The 20,678-nt window shown below is 39.6% G+C and overlaps 1 protein-coding gene across 2 annotated transcripts; it reads right to left on the minus strand.

The window, feature by feature from the left end:
• Positions 1 to 1,351: 1,351 nt before the first annotated feature.
• Positions 1,352 to 20,357, minus strand: LOC138959543 (E3 ubiquitin-protein ligase NRDP1-like). 2 transcript variants are annotated; one of them, XR_011453743.1, is made up of 9 exons: positions 20,183 to 20,357; positions 15,211 to 15,304; positions 14,525 to 14,824; positions 13,739 to 13,870; positions 12,592 to 12,671; positions 11,708 to 11,949; positions 9,293 to 9,420; positions 2,372 to 7,808; positions 1,352 to 2,223 (listed from the first exon to the last, which is right to left on the minus strand). XR_011453743.1 is itself a non-coding variant. In XM_070331060.1 (8 exons), the coding sequence occupies exons 2-7, from the start codon at positions 15,298 to 15,300 to the stop codon at positions 9,317 to 9,319; spliced, it is 948 nt and encodes a 315-aa protein (XP_070187161.1). In that variant the 5' UTR covers positions 15,301 to 15,304; positions 20,183 to 20,357; the 3' UTR covers positions 1,352 to 7,808; positions 9,293 to 9,316. The 2 variants fall into 2 exon arrangements, 1 of the variants encoding a protein (XP_070187161.1); XM_070331060.1 differs by having other exon boundaries at positions 1,352 to 7,808.
• Positions 20,358 to 20,678: the final 321 nt, after the last annotated feature.

Consider the following 20,678-nt stretch of genomic DNA (forward strand, 5'->3'; position numbering starts at 1 on the left):
TGTGAATTTGCATGAGTATTGTATTATCCTATGTATGCATGGTTATACAGCTGTCACTTTTTCCAAATAGCAGATTTATCAAACCGAGTTGTGTGTTTGGAATGCATCTGCTTTGCTATTGATATATTCAAATTTCATGCAAATGTGAACTGTCACGTACTCTTCAATGTTTTCTCGTGAGCTGATGTGGATATCAGTTTCACAGATATAGGAACTTTTCCTATTTCATTACAGCCGACACTGCATGAAATGTAAAGTCTTTGAAAAAGACATGTGATAGTTAGAAAGAGGACCGACTAAGAACCATTTATTTGTGCTCCAAATCCTGCAGGGTTTCCTGGTTCAATGTCCAAACTACTGATTTCCAGTGCTTGCTCAGTACTAATATTGTCAACAGCGTAATTTAGGTTTCAAGGTTAAAATGCATATGTTGTATTTGTAAGTCCGATGCGTGGCTTTCTGTATGGCAGCAGAGGAAAGTACATGTAGGTAATGGTGTTGACAGTCAGCAAAACTAATCCTTTAAATCACTGAAAACTTTGCCATCCTTTTCTTCATAAAAATTGTCATCAAATTTTCTACAAATTAGTACAGCATGGCCACATTTTATAAGAATTATAACTGAGGGGAAAATTGATGTTCAACTCAAAACCTTTAAATTTATTTTTGGGGGGAACTGAAAACTTTCAAGCAGCTGATATCACATATATATATATACTTCTACGCATTTTTCAAAGTTGAAAGCTTTGTTGTTGTTTTATTTAAAGCAACAGGTGACCACTTTTATTTTGTTGTATTTAAAACTAGATTAAACTGACGTTGCAAGTTCATGTGTCACTGTGTGTGTGTGTGTCTGTTTGTCACTGTGTGTGCATGTGTACATTAGTAAATGCACACCTACTGCTCTGTCACTCTCAACCCTCATGATGGAACAAGCACAACCAGGATTTCTTGACCCCCCGCGGGTTAGGGGGAAGAATTTACCCGATGCTCCCAGCATGTCGTAAGAGGCGACTAACGGATTCCGTTTCTCCTTTTACCCTTGTTAAGTGTTTCTTGTACAGAATAATTATAGTCAATTTTTGTAAAGATTTTAGTCAAGCAGTATGTAAGTACTGGAAACTTGCATTCTCCCAGTAAGGTAATATATTGTACTACATTGCAAGCCCCTGGAGCAAATTTTTGATTAGTGCTTTTGTGAACAAGAAACAATTGACAAGTGGCTCTATCCCATCTCCCCCCTTTCCCCGTCGCGATATAACCTTCGTGGTTGAAAACGACGTTAAACACCAAATAAAGAAAGAAAGAAAGAATTTCTTGTTCCAGTTTTCTAAAGATGAACACATCAACATTTGCAAACCAGTTGGGTTTATTGAAAGCATATCCCATCAAATAAAAAGAAACACAACGCAAGTACTCCAACAAAGAAACAGTTATTGTACAGAATGCTGGTACATAAACATTAATTAGAATAGTCACTGTGGAATTGCCTACAAAAATAAATGAATCTGTCACACTTGATAATAATGTCTAATAATAATAATGACTTGATAATAATCAAATGGCCTAATGATCCCAACAAAAAGTAACAGATGGCAGACCTGATAAGTATGTCTGAAACAGCTTTCCCAAGCTGTCAAACAATGCAGTCCACGCATTTATTCTTTTCCTCCTTTACTGTATACAAATTGATGATTTTAAAATTATGGTAAAATATGGGAAATTGTCATAGTGCTGAGATTAAATACAGTTTTCAAGGATCAGAATGTTGTGACTCCAGAAGAGATCCCATGGTTAGGCAGCACATGTAGTGTAATAATCAGAAAATGCATTTAAAAATCACCAAAATCACACACAAAGACAAGGAAAACATCTCAAGCACACCAATTACACACTGTTTCTCAGTACTTGTCCTCTTGCAAGACTTCTTTCATCAAGCACACAGAATTGTCACTCTCTTCAATGTAACACACTCCTTTATCTCTTGCCAACCTCGCTCAAATTTCATTATTACACCCCCCCCCCCCCCCCCCTCTTTCCCAGCAGTCATAACCCACACAAACACACATGATGCACCACATTTAATCCCAGGACAAACAACAACCACCACACATACAGAAATGTAATTGGGAGCAGAGAAATAAATACACAAAGCAAAGACGAGATCCACAACATGGAGTGAACTAGAATCATCTGTACAGAGACATATAGAATACTACATGGCTTGCTGTGTCGTACCAGATTTACACGAGTTTTTTTATTTAAATATTGAACTGCGAGCGAAAGCGAGCTGTTCACTATTTGAAAAAGCAACGAGTGTAAATCTGGTACGAAACAGCAAGCCATGTAGTATTCTGTTTATCCTACATACTGTACTTACATGTATTTTACTGAAAATGTCCTGCAGTCGAATCAGCTAAATTGAAAACGCTTGTTTTGGAACCTCGATCTCTTCTAAAGCCTCGTGCAATCTATTACGTCAAAGCAAAGAAACGTCACTCTGATAGTGTGGCGTGACGTGTTAGTTCTAAAGATTCATCGAGGGTAATTAGCGAGCGCAATTTTTTTTTCCTACAATGACGTTTGTCTCGGTGACTTTGGCATCATAAGCAGTGGAAAAAACAGGTCCCTGCCAGACTTGCTTGACATGACCTCATTTACATGATATACACACGTGTGATTTGAACGATTATTATCTCACGGGTGTCTCTCTCACGTGTGTAGGATAAATGTATGTACAATGCATTTTTCACAAATCAGCTTACAAATCACACCTGACTTGCATTTCTAAATTTGCAATGCAGTTTCACTGGAAATGATGCCATTGGGTTCCTTTACATCCGAATAAAAACAACTGATATTTCTATTAAAACAAGGGTGCACCAAGAAATTACATGCACTTTCTTGATACAGTTATTATAGATCGTTATACATGTAACCAAATATTAACAAGAAGGGCAAAGCCCATACGACTCACATGCTTGACCTTGACATGACCTTGAGGGTCAAGGTCAAATAACTAAACCTAGCAATGACATCATACACTAAGAACTGCTTTACACATTTTTCCTACCAAAATACATGTGACCTTGACCCAAGGTCAAGGTCATCCAAGGTCATGCAACACAAAGCTGTTAATTCAAGACATAGGAAGTACAATGGTGCTTATTGGCTCTTTCTACCATGAGATATGGTCACTTTTAGTGGTTCACTACCTTATTTTGGTCACATTTCATAAGGGTCAAAGTGACCTTGACCTTGATCATATGTGACCAAATGTGTCTCATGATGAAAGCATAACATGTGCCCCACATAATTTTTAAGTTTGAAACAGTTATCTTCCATAGTTCAGGGTCAAGGTCACTTCAAAATATGTATACAATCCAACTTTGAAGAGCTCCTGTGACCTTGACCTTGAAGCAAGGTAAACCAAACTGGTATCAAAAGATGGGGCTTATTTTGCCCTATATATCATATATAGGTGAGGTATTCAATCTCAAAAACTTCAGAGAAAATGGGAAAAATGTGAAAAATAGCTGTTTTTTAGACAACATTTATGGCCCCTGCGACCTTGACCTTGAAGCAAGGTCAAGATGCTATGTATGTTTTTTGGGGCCTTGTCATCATACACCATCTTGCCAAATTTGGTACTGATAGACTGAATAGTGTCTAAGAAATATCCAACGTTAAAGTTTTCCGGACGGACGGACGACTTGGGTGAGTACATAGACTCACTTTTGCTTCGCATGTGAGTCAAAAAACAACAAGAAGGGCAAAGCCCATACGACTCACATGCTTGACCTTGACATGACCTTGACCTTCAGGGTCAAGGTCAAATAACTAAACCTAGCAATGACATCATACACTAAGAACTGCTTTACACATTTTTCCTACCAAAATACATGTGACCTTGACCCAAGGTCAAGGTCATCCAAGGTCATGCAACACAAAGCTGTTAATTCAAGACATAGGAAGTACAATGGTGCTTATTGGCTCTTTCTACCATGAGATATGGTCACTTTTAGTGGTTCACTACCTTATTTTGGTCACATTTCATAAGGGTCAAAGTGACCTTGACCTTGATCATATGTGACCAAATGTGTCTCATGATGAAAGCATAACATGTGCCCCACATAATTTTTAAGTTTGAAACAGTTATCTTCCATAGTTCAGGGTCAAGGTCACTTCAAAATATGTATACAATCCAACTTTGAAGAGCTCCTGTGACCTTGACCTTGAAGCAAGGTAAACCAAACTGGTATCAAAAGATGGGGCTTACTTTGCCCTATATATCATATATAGGTGAGGTATTGAATCTCAAAAACTTCAGAGAAAATGTGAAAAATAGCTGTTTGTTAGACAACATTTATGGCCCCTGCGACCTTGACCTTGAAGCAAGGTCAAGATGCTATGTATGTTTTTTGGGGCCTTGTCATCATACACCATCTTGCCAAATTTGGTACTGATAGACTGAATAGTGTCCAAGAAATATCCAACGTTAAAGTTTTCCGGACGGACGGACGGACGACTCGGGTGAGTACATAGACTCACTTTTGCTTGGCATGTGAGTCAAAAACTACCGTTTTCTGTATAAATGCTTTCAAATAAAAATTACAGGAGCTCATGATCATTTCTTATTCTCAGCACTTAACACAAAAGTTATTCTGTGAACAAATGCAAAGTTCAAAGAAGCTCTCTTTGGGAGTAAGCTTAAGAAAGAACAATATTGAAGAAAGGAGAGATTTTGAAGTTAATGTGAAACCACAAAGGCTTATACTGCTTCTCAAAATGTTGCAGCCTCACTCATTCTAACAACATTTACAGAAACTGACTAGGATCAAAAACAAATAAAGAACCAAACTATACACTTCAATAGAGAAAAACGTTGCGTTACGATGAAGGAACTAGTGCATACTGAATTTTTTTTCTCTGCAAGTTTCACAACAACAAAGACACACAAAACACACAACCATTTATCACAGATATAATCATCTTCAAGGTTAAAGGCACAGTAAGCCTCCCATAAACCATCACACATACTGTCAGGCTTTTACACACAGTACAAACACCCTTTCATTTAAACACTCACCGCTTGAGAACATCCTAGGTGCCCTCCGTAAAGAGCGAGCAATTTTCAAAGAATTTATTTTTACGTGGTTTATCTTACCCCTGAGCCATCGAGAACCCGTGTGATAAAGTCCTTTTTTCACAATGTATACATAGTCGTCAGTTAGTAATTTGAATGCGATTCGCTGTGAGCTTATCTGCAATAGCACGTTATTACATGGGTGCAACCTGGAAAATTCCAAAAACCGGCAAAACTTGGGGTCCAGCTTTTTTAGTATTTAAAATGCCAAAAAACAAACTCTCCTGGAACAAAAACATCGGCAGCCGATGAAACCAAAAACCGGCTGCCGGCGTGTAGCCGACAGAGTTGCACCCATGTTATTAAGTACCTCTGACTATGCACGAAACAAACGGCTGTGGTTCACAAGAACTCTAGCGATGGCTTTTGACTGTTCAGAGGAACTGGCGATAGACATAAACTGTCGTCTGCTACGAGAACCATGACCTTGCGTGACCCTGCTTCCGGGCTTTTCTTTTTTCAAACTTTCAAAACTTCGAATTGTACTGATCTTGTCTTGATGAAAAAAGAATTCTTTTATGATTCAAGAATGTTTGTGTAACAAGCTGTCAATTTATTATTCAGATTTTGAAAGTTAGGTCTAGCGTTAAAACGCACCACGGTCCGATTGTCTCTGACACAATCCGCAAAATTAATTCTTTGAAAATTGCTCGCTCTTTACGTAGAGCACCTAGGATGTTCCCGTTTGGTGAGCGTTCAAATGGAAGGGTGTTTGTACTGTGTGTAAAAGCTTGACAGTATCTGTGATGGTTTACGGGAGGCTTACTGTGCCTTTAATCTTACACCAATCCACACATGTCCAATCCAAAGCCATGACTGTCAGTTAAGTTGACAGCTATTCACAATGGTACATAATAGAAACCAGGTCTTAGTTACTCGGAAAACGAACACACACACACACACACACACACACATTCACATTTATCACGCATAACTTGATCCACAACAAAAGGCGATCCTCTTACTAACATGTGCACTAGCAAAGGTGTTATTAGAATCATGTAGTGCAAAGATTTGAGTCTAGCTGTGAAAGAGAAACAAACTCTTTTAACCTGTACCACAAAGTGCTTATCTGGTTAAAAAACAGAACAAATACCAGGTTTAACATGTAATATCATGTAATACAACAAAGTCAACAACAAATAATCAAAAAACAAAACAAATAATGAAACGGAAAGGAGAAAACTTGTTTCACATAACAAAATGTTGTTGTTTATATTCAGCATGACTTAAATGTACCCGTGCGGTAGAAAGGTCTGAAATTAATGGGCATTACCCCCTAGAGCTAGACTTTTATGGTAACAAATCACTTTACACACCAATACACAAAGCCACAGCTTCAAAGAGTAAATGCATTAATCAGACGATTAGATTTGTTGGTCCCATCTCCCTGCACAGTCTATTTTTGTGCAGCTATTTTCAGCAAGAATCCTAACTTCACTATCAATCATGTATCATGTAGCCTACGTCTGAAGCAACAACCTGCCTGAGAAATCAACGGGAGTGTTGCTCATTTCTTTGAATAGCTGTGCAGTGACATGCAAAAACACTGTCACATGGGGATGAACAATAGATGTTTCAACAGTGTACAGGAATGACAATCTACAAAAGAAGCTTACACTTCTGAATGCACATTTAGACGTTGTCTGACTATGCAATGATAATAAAGCAAACTACATAGAATATAAAAATAATGATGCGCATAAGCAGCACATTCACTTCATTCATTGTCTCAATTTCATGCCTACTCAACTCAAAAAGAGAAATGAGGATGAGATTCAACAAAACATTCACCAGCTCAAACAATGTTCCCCTCCCTAGCAGCACTTACAAATCATTCACCTCAATTCTCAAGAATAAGTTTTTTTTAGAGCTTATTAATGTTACTTAAAGAAAACTGAATGATAAGTTGACTGGAAAAAAGTTGATAACAAAAAGTTCCAACTCAACCGCCCAGGTCAAACTCAGCTGTTTTAAACAAAGATAATAAACCTTTTGTCAAGTTACATCCATTTTTGAGTTATTAAATGGCAATATTCCTCATAAATACCCTTACAGACTGAGATCTCTAGCACTCAATCTACAAAAACGAAACTGTAAAATGTGTTTAACTCTAGCAAACTTAGGTTGTTTTTTGGTTGCCTCCCTTCTCTCCATGACAATAAAGTATAAGCTGAAGTAAAGTTGTAACTATATATTTTTCCTCTCAAAGCTTAAATCAAACAACTAAGATTTCACACACTGAGTGGTAGATATGTTCATGCTAATGATCCTTCCCCACCCATACATGTACATGTATATCGAAACATGATTTTTTATTAAAAGACAGACGAAAATATAAAAAACAATATGAAAAGAAGTAAACATTTCTTTTCACAGAATCACAATTTTATTTTAACACAAAATAACAGAGGGACCTTTTATGGAAGTGGAAAAAAAAAAGACGCAGCGATTATTCACAGCAAGATCCGTTGAAGAGCTTTGCGCACGACAATAGTACAAGTTCGGTAAGAGTGACAAGAAAGCTGAGCAACATATTTAGCAGCAGGCAGCGTGGGGAGAATAGGAACCACAAACACCTTCCCTGTTGTCATGGAAAAACACACTGTCCTTTAGGCGGGAAGTCACAGCAGTTGGTCAGCCAACAAAGAAGGCTAAAGACCTGAAAAAGTCAATGGCATACATTAGAAAACAAGATTTTTCTTTTGGTTCCAGATCTTAGCCTTATCAGCTAAACAAAGAACTATTCTTATTTCAATGTAAAACTCATTGGTGTGTGTGTGTGCGCATGTGTGTGTGCATGCGTGCATACGTGTATGTGTGCGTGTGTGTGTGTCAATAAATCAATGTCATAGCCTGGTGAATTTTCTCAAACGTAACATTATAAGATGTTTGATGGGTTGTTGACAGACCAGCTTTTTTGTCGGTCCGAGGGGGAGCATATCGTCTTTTGTTTCATATTTATTGACCAAGGCCGAAGCCCGCGGTCAATAAATATGAAACAAAAGTCGATATGCCCCCCGAGGACCAACAAAAAAGCTGGGCTGTCAACAAACCACCAAACATCGTTTTTGTCATCATTTTGGTTTGTGAGAAAATAAGTGCACAATCAACCCAGGGATCCATGCTTTGAAACACAGGTTCCATGCTGATAACCACACGAGTCCCGGTTTGATAACCACTGGCAATCAAAGCTGGCGTGTGAAAGCAACTTTCTGTGTTTTTGAGTTCATTAAATGTTGGGATGAATTATTTATAAATATGTCAGGTTTGAGGATGCACAGTTCTGTAGGTTCATCTCGGTATTCCACCCCCTCGGCTTTCTGTTGTAAATATTAAGCTGAGTGATCGAATGTGGAAGCTACGTTTGGTCAAAGGTCACAGAAGATTTGCGTCGTGCAGCGAAGGAAAGAATCGCGATCTTGTTTCCGACTCAGTACCTCTTTGTTTTTCATTAGACCTGTCATTCTGCTTGCTCGGCTTTGTTAGATGTTTGCATATCTTGTTGCTATTTTCTTTGCTTTTATTATTGTTTCTTATTTGTGCTTCGTTTATCGATACGTCTTGTGCACAGGTCAAAATGTTTGTGTCGGGGGTCGTTTTACTTGAACTTGACGTTCGTGTTTCTCTGAACGTCTGTGTATCGAAACACAGATACACGCACTCCATGACTCTGTAAGAAGACAAAACATATCGCTAGGTTCCATTTGTTTTTGATGAATGTATGACCTTTCATGAAGTAGTTTTGGTTTTTGTTTACTTTTGCCAGTTTGCCAGTTCGTTTTTGGAACTTTGCAAAGCAGTGTCGTGTCGTCTGTTTAGGTCTGGGGAAACATCAATGAAAAGAGCCGAAGAATCCCCGAGCGTTTCTATTGGGTTTGCTTTTGATTATCCATGTATAACCTGCTTCCTGCAACTATGGTAACCGGGGATTTATTGCCTGGGGAACATGAGATTTATTTCCCAGGTGCTTGTGAATGAAAACTCGTGAAAATGATGACAAGAGCTGTTATTTACCAAATGCACCTTTATACTCATGCTTTTTTTTTTTGGTCAAAAGATCAACACCCCATGGACCTAAATAAAATTAAAATAATACCACAAACTGGAATCATACATAAGTGGAGGTGAAGACTGGATTCTTACCTAGCGGTGCTAGAGAAGCAGTTCTTATTCTACACCATGCGCGAAGATCATGACTAGGCCTGGTTCTATGATGAGGTCATCGGGCATGTGCTGGTTCTCACAGTACATCACCACCACCGCTTGTTTGCCTGCAAAGAGGGCAACACATTTATTCACACAGCCAATGACACTTTTTTTTATTTACGAGGGTAATGGTATAAGCACAAAGTGGTTGCTTTTTTTTACGTCCAGCCCTCGCCCTAAAGAGGGATTACACTAAAAGTTAACGCTAAATTAGTATAATATTGCATAAAAAAATAAACATTCTGACAAGAAAAGCACCACTTAAACTCAAGTTTGAGGACCCAAAATCAAGCCGACGTCAGCTTTACACAGGACTGAGTCAATCATATTGTAGTGGTAACCCCCTTTTATTTTTAAGACTTTCACAAATCTGGCCAAAGGAGGGATTCTTAGTATGGCGGTAAATTTACTGATGTAATGAGCAGGTCTAAAAAGAAAAGAATTAATAAATTCGGGATTCTCAAAAGGGGGGTTTCACTGTACATCAGTTGTTCCATGCCTAAGTCAATGACATCACTTTTTAACTAACTCATATTATTAACACCACTGTGTTTACATTTGCAATGATAAATCCCACTCACAGTAATTGCAAGATTAATGACAAACGTATTGTCTGTGGAACTGGACCAAGTGGAATAAAATAATGTGCATTAGTTTGCTTTCATAATCTAGTACCATCTCTTTATGTAAACTGGTAACTACTCAAGATACATGCATGAGGACAGTTTTCCTCATGAATGCTTGTCATGACTTGGAACTGACAAACAAGGAACAACAAGAAGGGCAAAGCCCATACGACTCACATGCTTTACACATTTTTCCTACCAAAATACATGTGACCTTGACCCAAGGTCAAGGTCATCCAAGGTCATGCAACACAAAGCTGTTAATTCAAGACATAGGAAGTACAATGGTGCTTATTGGCTCTTTCTACCATGAGATATGGTCACTTTTAGTGGTTCACTACCTTATTTTGGTCACATTTCATAAGGGTCAAAGTGACCTTGACCTTGATCATATGTGACCAAATGTGTCTCATGATGAAAGCATAACATGTGCCCCACATAATTTTTAAGTTTGAAACAGTTATCTTCCATAGTTCAGGGTCAAGGTCACTTCAAAATATGTATACAATTCAACTTTGAAGAGCTCTGTGACCTTGACCTTGAAGCAAGGTAAACCAAACTGGTATCAAAAGATGGGGCTTACTTTGCCCTATATATCATATATAGGTGAGGTATTGAATCTCAAAAACTTCAGAGAAAATGTGAAAAATGTGAAAAATAGCTGTTTTTTAGGCAACATATATGGCCCCTGCGACCTTGACCTTGAAGCAAGGTCAAGATGCTATGTATGTTTTTTGGGGCCTTGTCATCATACACCATCTTGCCAAATTTGGTACTGATAGACTGAATAGTGTCCAAGAAATATCCAACGTTAAAGTTTTCCGGACGGACGGACGGACGGACGACTCGGGTGAGTACATAGACTCACTTTTGCTTCGCATGTGAGTCAAAAAGCATTCTGAACCTGGGTAGAGAAACAGATGGCCAAGTTTTCAATGCGAGTTAACACTATAATAAGTCTGATATATTCTATAATACATGTATACTGGACTTAACAACAACCGTCTGTCTGTCTCCTTCTTGTACGAGATGGCAGTTACCTCCCTTGGAAATTGCAAAATGGGCAAGTTTGGATGGAAAGAATTCTAAACCATTCAACCATTTTACTATCTCGAAAAATTGAACTGATATATTTTGTGTTTGTGAGTGTAGGGATAAAAAAAAAATGAATGAGAACAATGATCACGATAGACTCAAACTGTACCAAGCTAGTGTCATCCAGCTGCAAACACTTGTGAGAAGAGTCCAAGTAATTTTTTTTTTTTTAAAGGTCCAATCTTTAATATTCGAAAGCTACGTGGACACCTGTGACCTTGAAAGGTGACCGAGGTCAACCAACCTTACATGATGTGCGAGGGTCAGCAGTCTATAAAGCTGTAAGCATTTCAACATTCCAACTTCAAAAGCTGCTGTATTATCTTTCGTCCTGAACGTTTGCCAGCTTTGACTTTAAAATTTGACATGTTTCAATCAGAATTTGAATCAAGTCTGGATGTCATCAAACTAAGGTAAAGTGCAAAGCTTCTAACACTCGAAAGTTACATTTTCTGTTCACAATTATGTCCACACAGACAAACACTGCTCTGTGTCGATCAAAAACCGTCTACAGACTATCTAGAACTAAAACCAACAGTTTCCTTACATTCAACAATAAACACCAAGCACATGTACCATTTAATAGTCACCCTGCTCATAAAAAATAAATATTCATGAACCACACAAGTACCTGGAATTCTTTTGGCTACGTAGTTCTCATACTGCCTGCGATTGAGCTGCCTCGTTTCCAGGGTGCTAAGACCGTTGGGCCAGCGTCGCTCATGGGCGTTCTCCATCAGATCCGTCACGATGTGCGAGGGACAACCGCTATCGATTAGCGCTCGCTTGATCACCGCCTGCAGCACAGCGTCTGGCGTGGAGATCATTCCGCCCCACCGAGTGACCCGGGCTGCTTGCAGACTGTTCACCCACCTGCACGCATGCAGCCAAAAACACTTTAATTCAATATCTAAAATTAAAAAAACAAAAATGGTGTATACAGTGGTACCTCTGTCTAACGACTTTGAAAATCTAACCAAAATTCGGTCGTTTTACAGAGGCGTCGTAATATAGAGTTGTGGTTTGTTATGTCCATGTCCGGGTCTGTCAATGATCCGGAATGACACAGGCGTGTTTCTTGATGCCGCCCGCAAAGTGATCTTACCTTTAACGATTATGGTAACCAGTTGACTATCACATTTATTACCCAAATTTCGTTCTTTTGCTTGTTTAAACTTTAATCCAGCCTCGGAACTGCTCATCGGTTAACACAGGTCGAACGAAAGCATACACATAAATGCCAATACTAGTTGCTACTCAGTCATACAATACCCAGCAAAGATTGGGTTAAAAAACAAAGAACATTTTGGGAAAATGCAGGTTGGCATGTAGGGCAAATCAAATTAGGTCTTAGGCGTTGCCCAGACTTTATGACAGCATGTGAGAAAGCATATAGGTGTTGGAAAACATAATAATATAAAAATTCAACAATGGTACGAAAATAACAATTCTTCACGTTTTCCTTACGGGGTACAATTTCCTTCTCTTATAACTGAGCGGTTCGGACATACTGACCTGACAACATCCTCATTTTCCATAGAAGCCTGTATTTCCCTCATTCGGGGATTGGACGCTCGCATTGATCGCATCAGTTCCTGTTTGACCAAGACAAAAACATTACAGTATATTCTTTTTTTTTTTTTTTTTCCCCATTTTTTTTTTCCATTTTTTTATTTTTTTTTTATTATTATTCTTTTTTTTATTTTTTTTTTTACAGTATATTCTTAGCCTTGCAGGTGTGCCAGAATGGTAAGACCCACGTGGAAGCTAAATGAGAATGTGATTTAACTACTGTACTGCATTGCAGATCTATATGGGCACACATCGATACAATGCACAGCCCTGAAAGTCAATGATATGATGAAATTTTACCAGCAAAGGAAGTTTATTGGCCAAAGTAGCAAAAGGCTCCTAATTAATTTTCCCAGGACAACAAACACACCAAGTTATGAATTTGTTTTCTTCTCCAAAACCAAATATCACTCTCGCACACTGTTTTACACACACTTTTTTTAACACACACAAAAGAGATAGAACATAACTGAGAGAAAAAGACAAAAGAAAGTGGTAAAAAAGAAAAACAACACTTTTTAGGGCACCTATTAGTATAAGCCATAAACACGCTTTCTTCCATTTTTGTGTAGAAAAGTCTGTTGGGCTGTGTACGACATTGTCTTGGGTCGGCAGTCAGCAAATCTTATTTACAGACAAGCCAAAACAGACAGTCTCAGCCACAGAGAAGGGAGACAATCGCTGCGCTGCAGAAACTTTTATGACAATTTAATTTTAGCACATTTTTGTAAAAATATAATTCCTCTTAACATCCCGGTGAAATATTACCCTTTCTTACTGGATTTTAGCAACCCTTTGCTGATGGACATAGAAGCAAAGTGTGAACTTTTTTCAGCACACTTGAGAAATAGATTTGCACCGTTTTTGTGTTTCAACTCGTCATGGTGAGTAAACGTAAAATGCTTGCCACTTTCAGGGCTTGCACACACACTGTCTTTACTGCAGCCACCACCATCCCCCTTCACAGTTACAGAAGATAAGCACACATGGAAACCTCCGATGACAAACTATTGGCAGTTTGCTCTCACCAAACCACGTTTAAAACCATAAGCCCAGCACATTTACATATTTGACATTTGTGGCAGTTCACCTTCAGCATCTGAATTTCTCTTTTCTGTTCGTTGAGCTGCAGCTTGGCCTCTAAAATTTCACTCTGCATTTCCCCCATCTTTTGCTGCTGTGTGTTGACCAAGCTCCGAAGTTCTCGCACACAGTTATGATCCTTGAGAAGAAACAATACCAAATTAATGAACTGATCATCAGGCTGAGCTGAAACATCGAGGCATCAATCCATTAACAGAAATAATGGGGTAACGTAGTTTAGTTTTGACTACACAGAATCTCTGTTTTAGCCCCCCCCCCAGGATTTAAGCCATGCCCCTATTAAGACATTGCTTATACAGATTTTCTGTTCATAATCTCTGCAAATGTACCTCCCTTTCAAGACCTGGTTTTCTCATGTCTTATAATTGGCGTTCCACTGTACAAGAAACTTTGTAGTGCTTGCACAAACGTCCACACTTTTTGTTAGTAACAATATATAAAAGTGCAATCCTTACGAATACAGATAAAATGTCAATGTCTATAGAGAGATAAGTCTGCAAACACAACATTAAGCGCATAGTGCTTTTAGTTATGCGCTATAGAAATCTCCTCAATAACTAAACATGTTTATGCATCATGTCAACTTATACGTTCTTTTCAGTGGTCTTTCCATGTCTTTGAGATTACATCCATACGCTCAAACATTAACAAAAATTGTATCTGTTAACATCGACATGAATTTAATCTGTTGTTCTTAAATAGTTTGATTGCATGTCACCAATATATGTGCATTGGTGTTGCCTCTCCTGAGTCAACTAATATCATCACCAACCTTCAGCTCATCTTTGGGAATGACTAGACCACAGCCCTCAGTGCAATGCACAGGCTTCTTGGGATTGTGTTCACACTCTAACAGATGCGAACTGAGGGCATCTAGCTTCACAACCGCTGTGCATCCATATACGGCATTGTCGCAGGTGATCTGTAGTCGCGCCAACAGGTTGCGCAGAATGCGAGGAACTGGTTTCAGCTGGTTAAACGTGATGGGGCTGCGATCCACTGGGCATGTGGGTTGTCTTGTCAGCCATTCCTGGATACAGCTTGCACAGAATGCATGTTCACACTGTGGAGCCTGAAAAAGAATAGGGAACATATAAATAACACTTATTGAGCTTATCTCAGGTGGGGGGGGGGGGGGGGGGGGGGGGAGAGAGGGGCGGAGAGTACAACAACCAGAACCGGAAATGGGGGTAAATGTACATAGTACAACAGCCAGAACCGGAAATGGGGGTAAATTTACATAGGACATGATTATAAATATGAACAGAACATTTGAAAAAGCAAGGTCTTAAAAAAGGAGGAAGTCTTAAATGGGGGTGGGGGGGTGAGTGGGTGTGTGTGTGTGTCTTAAAAGGGGGTTCCACTGTACAACATACACACTGACCCGGGGTCTGCTATACATAGTTTTACTGTTTTGTTTTGCCTTAATTTTAGGTCTACAGTAGAAGAACATCTTACCTGCAATGGCTCTTCCATGACCCCACTGCATATTGGACAGAGCAGTTCCTCATCCACATCTCCTTCAAACCGTCCAATTTCATAACCCATTTATCTGCAAAATTTTTGAGTTCAGTTAACTTATGGTCGGTAAACTTTCATCTCTGTGCTTGTTACTCATAGGGTCATCATCTAAACATTAAGATTCAGGCACAATTTTGGTGCACAGTGTGACTCACTGACTGTAATTTTCATTAGAATAACAGTATTGGTGTTAGGCGCGTTTGATCGATCTGCGCGATCGCGCGGCGAGTTTGGTGGATCGATCAAACGCGCACACATCGATTGATGTGTGCGCGTTTGATCGATACAAAGAATACAAGAATCGTTAAAACGCGCAGCTCTTATATATACTTGCGCATTTGGACGATCCGTCTCACAAATCACCATCGTACTACGCACACACACGTCTGCTGGCAATGACCGGAAGTTATGACCGGAAATAGGCCTAGCTATAAGTGTCCGAACAACAATCTGTAGGACATTTAAAGGTCCTTGTCTACATTTTTATACCGAAATCGCCATTTGACCATTAAAATGCAGAGTCTATTATCTACAATTATCAACAATACACCCCCTTTCGATCAGGAAAGACGAAGCCAGTGTAGCCGTTTGAAAATTCATTGTAGTATTCCAGCGTAGTACTCATATAGTAGGATATCCTTATTTGGAAAATGCCAAGCGCAAAACTCCTCTCAAATCCCGGGCATTTTGTGCGTTTAAAAAAAAAGCGTGGACAGCGCTCCACTGAGTGTCAAACTGTTGCTGCACTTGTTTGGGCGTGGCTATAAGCATAGTGACATGAATTTGATTGGTCAGTATTTTTAGGCAAAGCACATGTTCTCAGCAAACAGAAAACATTGTTTTCTTCTTCTTCTGCGTTCGTGGGCTGAAACTCCCACGTACACTCGTGTTTTTTTGCACGAGTGGAATTTTACATGTATTTAGGCAGCCATACGCCGTTTTCGGGGGAAGCATGCTGGGTATGTTTGTGTTTCTATAACCCACCGAACTCTGACACGGATTACAGGATCTTTTTCGTGCGCACTTGGTCTTGTGCTTGCGTGTACACACGGGGGTGTTCGCCGGACACCGAGGACTGTCTGCACACAAAGTTGAGGCTCTGAGAAATAAATCTCTCGCCGAACGTGGGGACTAACTCACGCTGACAGTGGCCAACTGGATACAAATCCAGCGCGCTACCGACTGAGCTACATCCCCGCCCTGTGTCCGTATGAAAGTCTCTCTCTCTTATCTTTTTTGCTCTCTTTCTCTCTATCTCCCCTTTCGCTCTCTCTTCCCCTCCTCATCTCTCTCTCTCTCTCTCCAGTCTGTCTCTATGTCTGTCTGTCTCTCGATTTATCTCTCTCTCTCTGTCGATGAACCCATATTCTTCAGCTACTGTCAGTATGTTTGTCCCTGTATCTCTTTCTCTCTCCTCCTTGGCCCGCGTGCGTCTCTCTCTCTCTCTCTTTCTTTCTCTGTCACTCTCTCATAAACACACACACACACACACACACATTTACAGATGCGCACACACACACACACACCGTGACACACACACACACACACACATAGGCAAACATAGACACACATGTAAACACACACTCGCAGACACGTGCGCGCATGTGTTTGTGTGTGTGTGTGTAAGGTTGTGCATGTGTGTGTATGTGCGCGCGAGTGCAGTGTGGGTGTGTGTGTGTCTGGGTGTGTATGTGTCTGGGTGTATGTAAGTGCATGTTTGTGTGTGTGTGTGCGTGTGTGTCTCTTAGGTGGTTCACAACCGTATTGAACTTTTCCCTTGACATCAAGCTTGATTTTGGACACATGGCTGATGTATCTGCCTCCACTTGCAGTGTGTGCCTGAACCTCTCCAGCATGTATCAGTTAAACGAATGAAGAGAGAATGAAGCAATAAAACTAACTTGAGCCTATCACGTGAATAGAGCTCAGCAGTAATCAAAAACAACAAAAAAGGAGCTGAATTGTAATCAAAAACGTTGTTGGGTTATATTTCGGAGCATTGCTGTATTTGAAACTTTTCACTTCCGGCGTGCGATGTGTTGTGTGTGGTAGGGACTTACTTTGTGACAGATCGTCCAAATGCGCAATTATAAGAGCTGCGCGTTTTAACGATTCTTGTATTCTTTGCATCGATCAAACGCGCACACATCGATCAATGTGTGCGCGTTTGATCGATCCACCAAACGCGCAGCGCGATCGCGCAGATCGACCAAACGCGCTTAACATTGGTACTATAAATACCCTCATTTGATATTTCGAAGCTCTTGCTTAATTGCTACCTTTGAAGCATAGAAAAGTAGGTGGGGTGGATATCTTGTGAGAGCTGCAGAGACTCAATGTTCCAAGCTCTCACGACATTGGAAAATCTTTTGTGTAAGCTAGCTGAGAAAAGAACAAGTCGCGTAAGGCGAAATTACTACATTTAGTCAAGCTGTCGAACTCACACAATGAAACTGAACGTAGTCCGCCACTAGTGCAAAAGGCAGTGAAAGTGACGAGCCTGTTTGGCGCGGCAGCGCTTGCACTGTGCTGCATAGCACGCTTTACTGTACCTCTCTTCGTTTTAACTTTCTGAGCGTGTTTTTAATCCAAACATATCATATCTATATGTTTTTAGAATCAAGAACCGACAAGGAATAAGATGAAATTGTTTTTAAAACGATTTCGGAAATTTAATTTTAATCATAATTTTTATATTTTTAATTTTCAGAGCTTGTTTTTAATCCGAATATAACATATTTATATGCTTTTGGAATCAGAACATGATAAAGAATAAAATAAAAGTAATTTTGGATCATTTTATAAAAAAATAATTTTAATTACAATTTTCAGATTACATTTCCAGGAAGTACTTAAAAGACCAGACACTGAACCGCATCAACACTCGGAGCGTCATTCAACGCCTCAGTTTTTGCGAAAGTACGCTTGATTTCCGATTCATGGTATCGAAGTAATCTGGGAACAAACACAGACAAAAACAAACACACACACGAAACTGATGCTTCACGGCAGTTTATTGTCTGAGTTTGGAGCACACTTGGAGTGTGTTTTGACCTAGAAACGGTTGTATACTATGTGAATACATGTACATTATTATATTAGCAAACCCTCGACACTCCGAAATTATACAGATAGCGGAAGTCCATACGTCAGACTGATTTTTCATTGGCTACTTCAACTACTGTACTTCCTAACGACTTGTCAGGGGAAATTTCATTGGCTAGAGATTTGTAACACTAACAGCTCGCTTTTCAATTTCGCGATATAACCTTGAACGGTTGAAAACGACGTTAAACACCAAATAAAGAAAGAAAGATGTATACAATCGGAGTGCATATAGCTTTTGCCACACGCCAGTAAATACAGCACCCTAATCCCTATACTCATGTGACATGTAAAATTAACTTCAGACTGAATGTTTCTCAGCCAATTTCAAGCGGTACAGTTATCTTGAGGGAGAAAATCATGGCAACATCTTGCAACTGAAGCAGATTTGTGATGTCGATGATACCCCAAAATTCGATTTAGGAGAAAACGCACTAAGCGGTTATACATGCCTTGAATAAGAAAAAAAATATTTAGCGTTGAAGCTAATTTCAAGTCAAAATACCATTTATCATCACAAACTAGAATCCAACATGGTCCCCAAAGTTCGATCAGCAGCACCGATCGGTGCGTTTTCTCATAAATCGAATTTGGGGGATAGTCAGTGAGTATAGGGTGCTGTATAATGTGTATTTACTGGCGTGTGCTTTTGCCTACTTATAGACAGGTTCAACTGTAGTAGTGAGTATTAGTACCAACAACCGTGTTTTACACAGTTTACAGTTCTAACTAAAACTAGAAGTTATCAGGTACTGAGGTAGTATCGAACCTGTCACTAACCGCGAACTACTTTTTTTTAAATGAATTGAATAGCCTAATTGTATCCGTGTTAAGATAAATATTAAAAGTTGGAAATCGACTAGTCTTATGTTCAACCACAGGCGGAAGGTATCCTCCACTGGACTACAGAAAGACCACAGTGATAGTAGTAGTCCAGTGGACGATACCTTCCGCCTGTGGTTCAACCACAGGCGAAGGTGTCGTTCTCTGGACCACTACTTCCATAGAAAGACTACAAGGTTTGACACTCAGCTTCGAGCCTTGCTCCACTAACTTCAGAAAAAAATATGCAAAAAATAATTGCCAATGTCAAGAATCTTTGTAACTTTACATATGCCGTGATAAATGAATGTTCTAACTAGCTGTACCTTTTATATTTAGCTGCCTGTCCGCTGCATGTTTTTAAACCGTATTTTGTGCGACCAAACGTGTCTGCCAACGGCATACCACTTAGACCCTGTGAGTACGATGCCCGTCTATGTCCGAGGAGATAGTAGTTCGATGCGATCATTGGTTAATAACCGGATATTCGATGATTATTTTCCCTTTGCTGCAATATTTACATATGTTTTAGACCAATGAGCACTGGTATGCATATTCGGTGCGGATGCATAATTGCTTGCAACCTACAGGGTGGTGGTTTGCAAACGAACATTCGTCCAAATGATGGTTAAAAACAACCTGCAGATGACGGAAGCTGAAAATTAAAGGTACATACAGTTAAAACAATCATTCAACTGTATTTATTTGACCTCACACATACTGTAGGAAGAGACAAACCGTCTTGAACAAATAAATTGTCCGCAGGAAGCGACTCCAAGAACACAGACGACTCGAAGCTGAGTGTCAAACCTTGTAGTCTTTCTATGGAAGTAGTGGTCTAGTGAACAGAGAACGACACCTTCGCCTGTGGTTCAACAAAGAAATATTCTAATCTAGCTTTCAACTAACGCCACCAGTAACGGGCGCAGCCACATTCCTCTGCAAGGCAACAGATAGTAAGACAAGGAAAAAGGGAATGTACCTGGTTTACCCTCAGGAACACCGACAAAGGGTAAGATTCCTTCGAAAGGGGCCCAACCACGCCACGCTGGAATCGTGTGACTAACTGTGTACTGCTGTAATTCGTCACTTTTGTCTACAAATGCAGATTTCAATAAAATTTACTACGACAATGCGCAGGCGTGAGAGGGGCTACAACTCCATGAGATTTTCTGCTTCCGCTTTTGCCCCTGACCATCTGTTTACTCAACTGCAGCAAAACAGGAGTTCGAAAACGAAACCCGACACGACTTTGCTTCTCAATTCTGATCACTGAGGTGATCCCCATGCTTCATTTTTATCATTTTAAGAGGCACTTAACGGAAGTGATCTGAATTTAAGTGCAAAACAATCGGCTGTAACAAAGTATAAAACATCGTCCTCTTTGTCAGTCATGATATGCACAGGTTCAATTATGATCATAGTTTCCGTAGGTCACAGATCATTACATTTAGTCAAGTTTTGACTAAATGTTTTAA

The sequence above is a fragment of the Littorina saxatilis genome, linkage group LG2 (genome assembly GCF_037325665.1).
Source record: "Littorina saxatilis isolate snail1 linkage group LG2, US_GU_Lsax_2.0, whole genome shotgun sequence".
In the NCBI taxonomy this organism is placed as follows: Eukaryota; Metazoa; Mollusca; class Gastropoda; order Littorinimorpha; family Littorinidae; genus Littorina; species Littorina saxatilis.

What these genes read in the sequence shown, in the direction of transcription:
- LOC138959543 (XM_070331060.1), bottom strand. Translation starts at nt 15,300, where the DNA reads ATGGGTTATGAAATTGGACGGTTTGAAGGAGATGTGGATGAGGAACTG. An exon ending in TTCCCAAAGATGAGCTGAAG is followed by an intron (nt 13,871 to 14,524) that starts GTTGGTGATGAT and finishes TTTCTTCTCAAG; the next exon opens with GATCATAACTGTGTGCGAGA. An exon ending in CGTAGCCAAAAGAATTCCAG is followed by an intron (nt 9,421 to 11,707) that starts GTACTTGTGTGG and finishes CCCTCTTTGCAG; the next exon opens with GCAAACAAGCGGTGGTGGTG.